Genomic DNA, 12,945 nt, shown 5'->3' on the forward strand with positions numbered 1-12,945 from the left:
ACTGCTTTCTGGGTGTTATCACCCCTTATTAATCCCTACCGCCAATGCACAGAAGAAAGGGGTAGGATTAGGGTCAGTGTTGGGATAACAATGAACAAACTGTACTCTCCCCATGGAGTAATCTTTGAAGGACATTCCAGCCAATTTTCTTCTCCATTCCTCTGAGAACATCAATAAAACATCATCATAGTTTTTGTGTTTTAAAAACTTTAAAAAGCTTTAAAAGTTTAAAAACACCCTTGCAAATTTGGCCACTGCAGGCCAGATGGTCAGGACAATAAAAGCATGAGAACACACTGGAAGCAGAAAGATTTTCCATCTTTAGGGGTGCAGACCTCATCAAGAAACACTGAGCACCCCCCCACATGGTACTGACCATGGGGGGGGGTAACTGACAGAGGGCTCATGTACTAGTATATTTAATGGTAGATGACTCATTACCTAACTTAAATGAACGCACCAAGAGCCTTAACTATAGAGCAGAAATGCTCTATAGATTGGTAGTATCTAGGATCATTAGAATAAATTAGGAGTGGTGTGGGCATCAGATAACCCAATGTTTCTTTTCATTTGACATCTACAAGCAAATATCTGACGTTGCACCAAGTTTTAAAGTTGTTTTACTCTATTGGTGCCAATCATAATCATGCTTACTTTTGAACAACCCCACTGAACAAGAACATTTCGTAGTAAGGCAATTCCACAGAGTTTTCTTTTTAAACAACAGGATCTTTTGTCAACCGTTCGCAATTAATGTGCTAATTTATGAGCTAAGTTCTCCACCTGTATGTAGCCTTAAAAAAAAAAAGTAAGGTATGTAGCTTATTTTAAGTGTTATAGTTTCTGTTACAAATCTTAAATCATCCTATAGTTCTCCAGAGAGTGGGAGGGAGAGAGAGCGAGAGGGAGAAATAATATTAATTTTTTCCCTTTACTTGTCTAACTGTTTTTGAAGGAATGAATGTGAATTAACAGTGTTATCCTTTCCTAACAATTATCTTTCGCTACTCTAGCTAGTTTAGTTCTAAAAGACAGTGCCATTGACAAGGCGGGGGGGAAAGAACCTTCTCGGATTTTTTCAGCTCAGCGGTGGTAATGTTGCACTGAACGCTAATGAGGGAACCCCTACTGGTTTGCCTGCTTTGTGACTTTTCTATTTCATAATTATTTTTAAAACGCAAAACGACATGAGGTAGCCCAGTCGTGTCTCTGCTACTTCCTGGTACCTCAGCGCTCGCTACAGATGGCAATTTGTTCTTGTAACATATATGTCTCTCTGGCCATTTTCATCTAATTTGTATGGGTTCTACCATTTCCTTTCTCTCTTTCAGGGGCCTTGCTGTGTGTGAGCTAGGAGGTGGCATGACATGCTTGGCTGGGCTCATGGTAGGTCTTTTCTCAATTCCAATCCCATTCAGAGAGAGGAACAAAAGGGGAAAAATGTTCCAGTGCCTCCAACTGCTGGGTCAGAGAACTGTCAACAGAATCAGCTGCGGTCAAGCTGCAGCGTCTTGAGAGAGCTTCTAGATTGACTTGCTTTCGTATCATATTGATTTTATGGTTGCCTCGATGAGCAGAAACATTTTGCCTCAGTGTAGTCAATATCTCTTGTTGTGACATTGCAGGCCATGTATGGCCTGTCTTTCATTGCCATAGCTGAAACTCTCTCCCCCCCCCCCACCTTTCAGATTATAGTCCCCCATTTGCTAAGATACAGGAATAGCCTGGCGAATCACAGTTGGAGCACCATGATATAGCTGCTAATGTTTTGCCTGCATTATTACACCAACAAACATGATCCAGAGCTCTCGGTAATTAGATTCTTTTGAATTAGATTGGCCATTCAGGAGCCTTGTTCCCCATTCTCTGGGTTCTGAGTCATGTATTCAGGAGATATTATGTAGCAGTGCAGTGCATTAGACAAGTTTTTATGTCTCTACAAATAAAAGCATATTGTTACACTGATTGGCATTTGACAAACCTGTCGTTCTTACACAATGTGTCGAGGTTACAGCCCAATGTGCGAGCATGTCAAAGCTCACAAAAAAATTACCCTTACAAAGCCATCTGCCTGCAATGCAAAGTTATATGAAGGGCATCAGGCAGTCAGACAGAAGCAAGCTGAAAGGCAGAGTGACAGCCTCGTATGATGGCTCTACTAGATAAACAGAAGCCCGCAAATGAAAGCCTCTCAGAATACCATCATCCGCTGTCACAATGCAATTACGGAACAGAATGATAGCAAGATAGAGGCTCCCGCAAATGGAATGATAAAAGTATTGACTGATTTGATTGAATGATTAAAATAATGCAGACATAAAATGAAAAAAGATTGAAGACTGTTACAGAGAAATAGGTGAGGAAGCATGATACTGAAGGCTTGTCACTCCTGTCTTCACTTCCACACAGACAGGCATATTTGCTCATTGTTTGCTGTGCTCTTTTTTTTCCTTCTTCCCTTCCAGGTTGCTATTTCTGCAGATGTCAAAGAAGTTCTGTTAACTGATGGAAATGAAAAGGCCATCAAAAGTATCCTTATTCAGATAGAAAACTGGTTGGTTAGGCTCGTTCCTTTTTTTTCCTTTTTTTTTTTTTTTTTGCTGGCTGAGCAACAATTGATATAAAGACAGCAAGGGATGTATATATTAATATATGTATATACACAAACATCCACTAGAGATAATTTTATTTTTTTTAAAAAAAAGGAAAATCCTTGAATAGACCTATAGTGCTCCTTAGAATAAATCCACTCTCTCTTTGCATTGGGGGGTGGGCGGTGGGGGGAAAGTATGCATATTTAGACAAAAAGCACCAACATGACAAATACTGGTCTCACGTTTAAGTACATATTCAAAGATTTCATTCAAATAAGATCAATTTTAAAATGTACAGTAGCAGAGCTAAGTATCCATTCCAGTTTGATGGTATTTTCCTTTTGCTGGTCTATTCTATGTTTGTTCTGTTTTGAATGCTAAGTTTTTAATAGAACATAAATGCATACTTTATGCATATATTCACCTAATTTCTGTGTTTTGTCTATACTGGAGTACGGATTCACTATCATTCCTACCAACGTCTTCCTAATTTCAGATGAGCTGCATGTTTATATAATTGATTGCCAATTGTCCATTATTTTTCTTCAGACACAGTTTTCTAATAAATGTTCTCCATTCAGTACAGCTATAATTTACTGTATTTGGATACTTTTTTAAATTTTATCTTATTAATTCATATGCAGATAAACATATTTGCACTTTAATATGACTTCAAATTATTCCTTCTCAACTAACTAAATGTCTACAATAGCACAAGAACTGAGTCCCATAGTGAATATTAATGGCTGTTAGAAATTGAGAGGGAAAAGCAGAAGATATCTGTTTGCTCTGGTTCTTGATGATAATGTCATTTGCATGTTGGGGGGGGTCTGTGATATCAAACTTATGAAGAAATCTCTTTGTTAACATTATCAAAATAAGTCCTTTTGGCAATTTTATTTAAGCACTGTTATAAGATGTTTTCATTAAAAAAAACTGGGGGCGGGAGTATATTTTAAACACAGATGCAATAAGTAATACAAGAATATCAGTCTTCAGGAAAGCTTATATTCCCTGTTTAAGGGACCACAAGACAGCTACATCTGTTTCAAATATTTAGAGAATTCAGTGAAGAAACCAGTCTTAATCACTTACCATATCCTTTAAAATATGATTCATGGCTTTAAAACATGTTTTTCTTCTGCTCGTGTAGGGTTATAGTCTTCAGCCAGAAAAATCTTGTTTGATTCCCACTCCCCACCCCCCGCCGTTCCTGGAATGCACTGTCTTGTTGCATCCAATGTACCACAGTGTTTAAGCATCACTTTCTAAATTCTCCCATACTTCTGTGAAAAAGCAAAAAATGCACAAAAGGAAATATTTGAAAAAAACCCAATCTATTTAAGTGGAAGATACTCCAGCAAAATCAAGTTATATCACTCAGCAACTAGTTTAAGCTCAGTTTTAGCTTGCCCACAGAATCATCAGTTGAGCATTGAACAGTTTTAGCTGTTTCTTGCCTATCTGTTCTGAAGTTTTATTGCATTGCTGAAGTCCTCTGATGAGTCATAGTGCTAGTTAGGTGGCATGCTTTTCTTTTTTAATTTTAGAGCTTTAGATTTTAAAAAGCTACTTATTTTATTAAGTTACATCTTGAAGTAGTGTTACTTTTATAACTGAGCATCAGTTCAGCAGAGTACAGACTTTGCAAAGTGCATTATTTAAAAGTGTGTAATAAAATAGCCAGTAGCATTATCTTGTGGTTTTGTGTTCTGCTATATGGGCAAAACATATATAGCATATTTTAGACAAGACTCTTCTCACTTTAGCCCCACTGGAATACCATGTAAATGTAGACAGAAAATTACTAACTAAATGCTTACATGAAAATGTTATGTTGAAATCCATGGAACATATTTCCAGTTGAATATGTTAAGATTAGTTTACCAAGCTGATATGAAAAGCGATGTGTGTTTTTATTAACTTTCAACACCATTGTTAGCGTGCTTGAACAATTAATTGTGTACACATATAGAAACCCCACTAAGTGAACAAGTTTTACATACTGTCCCTCTTCTAGATTCTGTTCCATGCATAGTTAAAATCTTAGTGTTAAAATGTCCTTTTTTTTCAAATTAGAGTTTACTTTAAATTTATTGGAACTTTAAATTAAATGCCAGTTACACTATAATGTCAACAAATTCCTTTCTAAAAAGTCAAAATGGTGTCAACCCAGGAAGAGGAAAAATCAGTCAGAAGCCAGGAAATCACTAAGCAAGCCTGCTAATTATTCTTAATGGCCAAGATGAACACATTAAGAAACAAATGAATACATCAGTGAAATGTAATTGAAAATCGACCTGGCAATAGTGCATTGCATCTGAGCATCCACTTTTATATTATCATCATTGTCATACTTATTATTGTTGCTGTTATTAGCATTATTCACAGAGGATACCTAGGGGTCCTGCTTTTGCGAAATGGTGTGTGGATGTGGGTGGGTGTTTTAACCACCCTTACTGAATATATTGTGTCACATCAGTCTTTGATGGGTTGATTGTCAATTAATTTGTGAGAGTAATAATTTCATTTGCTATAGGGATGTCAAAGCATGTGCTCCCTTAATACAAAATCATTATTTATCAGGTGCATGGAATACATAGGCCTGCTTTTGAACTAACTATGTCAGGTTTCAAGCACTCTCTCTTCATATGCATAATAGTTTAGGGTGACTTTAATATTCCCAAGTGGTGTTATGTTGCATGTGAACATGCATGTATTTCCTTGTTTAAAACTCTAAAACTGTTACTGTTATCACCTGTAGCACCATACTCTAGTTTACAGTGTATTAGTTTGTACTGTTGCTGTATCCCATTAACTGTATTGAAATGAAGTTCTGTTTGCTGTTAGCAACTGCATTGCAGAGTAATGTTTATTTATTAGCCATCTTGAAATAGTATTTTTGCACTGCGATGGTTATTTTTGATAAACTTATGATTCTGCTATTTACTAGAATGATACAGTCGCTAAAAACCAAAATGTGCTAAAGGAAAATGTAATGATGAATCTGAACATCAGATTTACATCTTCTAAACTTTGAAGAAATATTGATCTGAATTTTATGCCTTGAGCCATTCTATTGACCCCTTAGCCAGATCTCAGTATGAAGGTTCTGACTATATTTAAACATTTCACTCTTAAAAAAACATGCAGTCGTTTAAATGTAACACAGAAGTTCTACATCACTAATTGGGCATTTGATTAGGAAAAATTGTTGTGGGACTCTATAAAGTGATTTGCATTCTATGTTAATTCTCTTTCTGATCCTGTACATGTGGATTTAAATAGGGTGTCTAAAAATATGAAGCAAGCTTAGACTACATTAAAATATCCATAGTAGAAAGAACTGTCACAGTATAATATAATGGTCACTAAATAGTGTGTGGATCTTTAAATAGAAAATGTCTAGGTTGTAAATGGTAGGTTTAATCTGGTTGTCTCCACATGCGGATTTCTATGCTATGTAAAATATGTTGGATAAACTACTGTATCCATTTATATATAATGTATACATTCTGTTGATTTCAATCTCACTAGGATATCTGTGTAAATTAAGGGTTATAGGACCGGTCTTTATGTTTACACAGCTAAACCAAGTATTGAAAGCCGCTTTTTTAAAAGGAGGTATAAGAGTTAGCCTTATTCTGATTGTTTTATTAGTGAATTAGTTCTATTAATCAAATAATATGTAGCTACTTATGAGATTAGTCATGCCCTTTCTTTTTTCTGTGAGAATATGGTTCAGATCATGGCATTATGCAGAATGCCATGGAAACATTTCAAAAGACTCATCCAAAGTATGGAGGGCTTCTAGGAAAAATGATGTTATAGCTATTGTTTTGCATCTACTGCACACACAAAAACACTGTATTACATTTATGGAGTTCGTTTAGCATGGCCTTCTGAGCCTCTGGTACTCCCGCTGTCATGCATTGTAGAAATGCTGCTATTGTGTTTGTCTTTCTAAACATTGACTGACATCCTGACTAACGAAGCATGGACCCTCCTCACATCAGTGCCCATGCAGCACTAGCCTCCATGCTGGTCTCTGCATTTTCCAAAGCACAGTCACTCTTGTGCAAGAGTGCAAATACTTTTCAGAGCTTGCCTGCACAGTAATGTTAGAGTGGAAACATTTTGCTGAGGGTCAAGCATGTGTTTCCTCTTTAACATTTATGAGAACATCTTCTTCGCTATGAACCACACCACCCATTGAGATCATCCGGAGAGGTTCGTCTGCAGTTGCCACCAGCTCGTCTGGTGGCTACTCAGGGACAGGCCTTCTCTGTTGCTGCCCCGAGGCTTTGGAACATACTTCCTGCTGAAATAAGAGCCTCCCCATCTCTGACAACTTTTAAAATGGCAGTCGAGACGTATTTGTTGGCCCAGGCTTTTAATTAGATATTGTTTTAATTGTGTTCTAAATAGTTCTAATGTTCTTAAATTTTAAATGGTTGTCATGTTATTGTTTTTACTGTTTTGTTGTAAACTGCCCAGAGACTTGTGTTTTGGTCAGTATACAAATGTGTTAAACCAACCAACCAACAAAATAACTTCACAGTTCTGGAGTGCAGGCAAGTTCCAAAAAGTATTTGTGCTCTTGCACAACCCGTGCTTTGGAAAGTGCAGAGACCAGCTTGGGTGCTAGTGCTGCATAGGAGCTGATGTTAGCAGTGCCCATGCGCCATTAGTCAGAAGGACAGCCATTGTTTGCATAACTTCCAACCTGGCCACTATATCTATGCCATTACAACAACAAACTGGACAGGCACTTCTGTGCTAGGATTACCCACAAATCTACAAGTGTGTCATAAGGGCATATGAAAGGGGAGCGGTGACCGGGGAATGAAGACAACTCACCTAAAGATTATCTTCATTCTAGTCACAATGGAGCCACAGTAGTTGCATCAGCACAAAGTTACTCATCAAATGTATGGTAGTAGTTTACTGCACTGAGATTGCAACCAGCAGACAACATAGTAGGGTGAACTTGCATTTATTGCTCCACATAAAATAACTACTCTTCAGTGCAACCCATCCTGCATGTCACTGAGCTACCGCTATTTTTAAGGCTGGTGTTGTTTTTTAAAAATTATTTATTTAAAATATTTATACCCCACCCTTCCAGTACACTACTGCTTGGGGTGGCTCACAACAGTTATAAAATAGATATAATGTAAAATAAGACTAATAAAATTAACCAAATTAAGTAAGTTGATACGTTGGCGATGTGTTAGAAATCCATGCTAAAGCCACAATCAGAATTAGTTGTTTTTAAAGTTTCAAATTAAACGTTATTTTAAAAAAGCAAAAAAACAGAGAATTATGAAAACTAAACTAAACTAAACTAAAACGAAAGAACCTACCAGATATAAGCGACAGGTGAAACATTTAAAAGCCTCTTTTAAAAGATGTGTATGTTCTTTTGTATGTCCTTTAGGAATCAAATGGGAGTTGCTTCAGGACTGTGGGACTGGGCTGTGAACACAATTGCCTACAAGTGTGTACTACTGAAATTCAAGTAAATGTGTTAAAGATTGAAGTATACCACCACCAGCCAACTAGATGATTCTTGGTTGCTTCACTTGGTTCTACACAATCGTACAGTGGCAATGGTTTGCCAGGACCAGGGGCATAGCAAAGTTGGAGTGGGCTCAGAGACAGGATTTTAAAATGCCCCCCCCTCACTGAAGCTCAGCTCATGAAGTAAAGAAATCTTAAATGAGGCTGAATAGTGGTAACAAAATACACACACACACACACACACACACCTGTGTGCCACAACCTATGTGCCACAACAGAACATCATCCTAAATTTTTTTTTTAAGTTTTGTAAATTGTGGACGCTTCAAGTCATCTAATGGTGCTAGAGAAAGGCATGCTGTTCTGGTAGCTCCAGGTCTTAACACTCACATCAGTTTCAGAGGATGAATACAACTCAAGGAAGCCCGGGTGGGTGTGCGGCTGGGGGAGTCAGTCATGTGACTTGCCTCTGGGGGGCCTCCCAAGGCAGTGGGCCCCCAGACAACTGTCTCCCCTTGCCCTATTATAGTTACGCCCCTGGCTAGGACAATGCTTTAAAGGAGGAGATGAACAGTCTGATGACCTTGGGGTGATTTCTGCTGCATTTTTTGATTGCATGTATTTAATCACAAGTTTTACTGAGATCAGGAGGACTGACTTCCAGATCTGTCTGTTTGGGATGTTGCAGTAATCTGCAACGTTCAATTTTGAACTTGATAATTGTTCTCACTTGTGTGGACAATTTATCCTAACCTTATGAGTGATTGGATGTGCATCCCCTTGTACAAGCTAGGCAGAGAGGAGAGGAAAACCAACCTAATGCACCTCAGAATGCTAGCCACATGCGGATGTCTGTGACCACAGCATTACTCTTGGTAGCATGCAGAATCTCATGCACATTCCCAGCCACAACTTGTGCCATTCATCATGACACATGTGCTGATCTGGCACTATAATGTGGATAGATTTGCACAGATGCATAACTAGGGGGGGCAGGCAGGGCACGTGCCCTGGGCGCCACTTTGGTGGGTCACGTGGGGGGTGCCAAAAAGTGCCATGTCCCCCCCTTCCCCACAAAAAAATTTTTTCAGGGCGGCGGCAGCCACCGGACGCCCCTGCCAGCTCGCGCCATGCCACTGCCGCTACCTGCGCCCTGGCCTGCGGCCCGACGGAGTCGTCATGTGCCCCCTGATGGCTTGTGGGGAGGGGAGTGAGCGCGGCGGTAGCAGGCGGCAGCGGATCGCTGAGTACAGAGCGACACCTCGCAGTTGGGAAGTGACACCGGGCCAGACGGCAGGCCTCGGCGTCCCGCCGCCGCCCGCCACCACCGCGCTCACTCCCCTCCCCACAAGCCATCAGGGGGCCCGGGACACATGACGACTCCGTCGGGCCGCCGGCCAGGGCGCAGGTAGTGGCGGCGGTGCGGCACGAGCTGGCAGCGACGCTGGGCCAGAAGGCAGGCCTTGGCGTCGCTCTGTACTCGGCGATCTGCCACCGCCTGCCACTGCCACGCTCACTCCCCTCCCCACAAGCCATCAGGGGGAACACGACGACTCCCTCGGGCCGCCGGCCAGGGTGCAGGACTGCAGATATAGTGTTAGGATGTGGGGGGGCGGGGGCGCAATTTCAGAGACAGAGCTTGCCCTGGACGCCGTTTTCCCCAGTTACGCCTCTGGATTTGCACAATTAGATTTGCAGACTTTTCCTCATAACAACTGACTAAATTGATAAGGAAAGAGCAACAGTAGCTAGAAATATTTATAAACATACCTAAATAGCTAAGATAGAACGGAGCTCATAAAAGAAACATCTCCTCTCCCTGACACCGGAATCGGAACCCGTACTTGACTGTGAAAACTACTCGATTTGCACAATTGAAATTAAAACAACAACCTAAGAACCCATTAAGCACAAAACATGTATGGAAGAGCAAGATTATCTGAGACAATTTTACACATGATAATGCTTTCTGACATCTTGAGGAGGCAAAGTGAAGAACTCAGTGGAAACAGAGGGACAAGCTTCACACATCCCTCATTTAGAATAATTTTAGTTAACAGATTCCAATATACTGTCATGGGATTTACTAGGATTACATTTCAGTTTGACTTAAATGATCTGTAAATTGGCCTCAGAGCAATTTATATGTTTTAGATGGCGAAGTGTATTAGTGCTTAACAGTTCTTGTAACCACATGACATGTTTGACATGTCACATCCATATGTCCACATGAATTGTTTGGATACATGTGGTTTCAGTTGTATTTCCAGGAATTCTTTAACACATTCTGAGCTAAAACTTCCTAGACAGAAGAAAAAACTGTTGATTTTAGCAGAAATACTTCCATGTATGAGTATTTGGAAACTGAGGCTTCCCACTTCCTTGATTCTCATGATAGATACAGCAGCTTCAACTGGTTCCACCCTTTCTTCATTGATGTGCTCTTGATTTAAGAATCATTCTTAACTGATGGACCCCAAATATCTATGTTGGGAGAAATTTAGAGTTAAGAATCACAGTATGATATTCAGTAAAACCTAAAGTCAAACATATTTCCTACCAACGTCTGAACAATTAACTGGTTCAGAACATCATGAAAAATAGTATTGCATAACTTTGTTGATTTAATAAGAATGTATTTACTCAATTTATAGATATACTTGTATGAAGAAATAGAAATGATGATAAAAATAGCCACCTTCTACTCGAATTGAGCTTACCGTATTTCAGCAAGTACTATTAAAAACAGTAAAACAATAAAGAACAACAAAATAACAGTACAGCATTAGCAACAATGCAAAAGCACATCATCAGCAACAAATAATTAAAAAGCAATGTGTTCAGATGCATGCTCAAGCATGGTCATTTTCATCTGGTGTCTGAATGTGCTCAGAGAGTGACTAGTCAGTTCTCCCAGGGTACTTCCATAACTGGAGTGTTACTATTGAAAAGTCCTGATCACACATAACCCTTTCTGCATTTTTCTGTGCTGAAAAACACATAGCTGGCCTCTCTAGATTACCGCAGCATGTGGGCATATCCATGTATGTTTTTGTCTTGCTTTAGTTTAGTCTGGGATTGATTGCTTTAAAATATATGCATGACTATTTGACTGTGTTTGAAGGCAGAAAAATGAAAAAGTTGTGAACATCAGTGACTGACCTCCAGACTAATGCTGAACAAGTGCAACAAAGTTGCACATGCATACATACAAGGTGGCATTGTACAGATGCTCAGTTAGGCAGTCCCTTGTGGTAGTGTTGTGTGTAAACAAGGATAGTGGGATGGGGTTTACATGTTGACTAGAGTTGTGCTAGCATGAGAAATGTAGCACATACTTTAAAAGCTTGCAAGGCTGCACAAAGTGATGTTGTCCAATTGTGATGTTGTGCAGTCATGAGTGGAAGAGCTCAGGGACGTAGAAAAGGTTGGACCTACCAGGTTACACAACCTGTTATGCAGCACATTGTGCAATGCATTGTGCAGATTGTCAACATTTTAAGCCAGCACAAGGACTAATCTGGAACAGGCATTCCTTTGTTAGCATAATGTCATCATGCCAGGGGCGTAACTACTATTAGGCAAGGGGAGGTGGCTGCCTGGGGGCTCCCATGCCTCGAGGGCACCCCCAGAGGCAAGTCACATGACTATATATTGTGAAGTATGTGTGTGTGTATCAGCGAGGGGCCCATTTTAAAATTTTGTCTCTGGGCCCACTCCAGCCTTGTTACGCCCCTACCTTATGCTGCATCCTTGCACTAGCATAGGGTCTTGTTTAAGGTCATTTAGTGAATGAGTCCACGGCTGAAGTGGGATTTGAACCAGGTTCACGACTCACACTCTGGGACACCAGGGTGCAGCACCAGCTCTTAGAGTTCTAGAAATCTCACTTGAATTCTCAAATATTCTCATTTTCAGATATATATTTATATAAAACACACACACTTTTTGATCTGATACAAATAGGTCTCTGTGTTTTTTAAAAGTTTCAAATTAAAAAATATTAATAAAAAGCTTAAAACTGAGGACTATAAAAACTAAAGAACCTTCCAGATATCAGCAGCAGATAGAACATTTAAAAGCCTATTTTAAAAGATGTGTTTTTAATTATTTTTATTCACTTAGCCTTAAACCAATGAATTGGTTAGATCAATCAATTTTTAAAAAGTTTTGATTGAAAAATGTTGTATCCCAGTGTTTGCTACACTCTGCAGCAAACATTCAAGTGTTTTTATTCTTCTTAGTACTGCTGGTGGGGGTGTCACATCTTACAAGAGCAAAGAGAGTATGTTTCCCCCCCTTTAGAACAACTGTTTTTTCTTCATATGCAAATTTAGTTCTTATTTATTGTATGTATTGTATGTATGTATGTATTCAATTTCTATTCCGCCCTTCCAAAAATGGCTCAGGGCGGTTTACACAGAGAAATAATAAATAAGATGGATTTATCCCACGTCTCTACAACATTTCTATCCCACCTTTCTTCCATGCTGGAACTCAAGGAGCATACTTAGGGCTCCCAAATGGTCTTCCATTCCAGTACTAGCCAGATCCAGACTTGCTTAGTTTCAGCAAAGTTGCTGCATCATGCACCTTCAGACCCACAGCTCTGGCAGGCTGAATTGACTGATTAATCAACTAACATCACAATCTTAAGCATGTTTATCCAAGTGCACCTGAGTTTAGTGGGTCTTACTCCCTAGTAAATCTGTTTAGGGTTGCAGCCTAAAACCCAGATCATCAATCAACTGAGATTTATTTAATCAGGTGACAGCCCTAATTAAAATATGTACTGCTATAGATTCACCATTTCTTGGCGCGGGTGGGA

The 12,945-nt window shown here is 39.5% G+C and overlaps 1 protein-coding gene across 2 annotated transcripts in view; it reads left to right on the forward strand.

Moving 5' to 3' along the window:
• Window positions 1-12,945, forward strand: part of CAMKMT (calmodulin-lysine N-methyltransferase) — a 385,284-nt gene that overhangs the window by 330,535 nt on the left and 41,804 nt on the right. For both annotated transcript variants that reach the window (XM_053311986.1, XM_053311979.1), the window contains 2 exons: window positions 1,332-1,386; window positions 2,466-2,529. In XM_053311986.1, coding sequence (XP_053167961.1) covers window positions 1,332-1,386; window positions 2,466-2,529 — 119 coding nt within the window. The remainder of the gene's footprint in view (window positions 1-1,331; window positions 1,387-2,465; window positions 2,530-12,945) is intronic.

Source organism: Hemicordylus capensis, chromosome 1, assembly GCF_027244095.1.
Source record: "Hemicordylus capensis ecotype Gifberg chromosome 1, rHemCap1.1.pri, whole genome shotgun sequence".
In the NCBI taxonomy this organism is placed as follows: Eukaryota; Metazoa; Chordata; class Lepidosauria; order Squamata; family Cordylidae; genus Hemicordylus; species Hemicordylus capensis.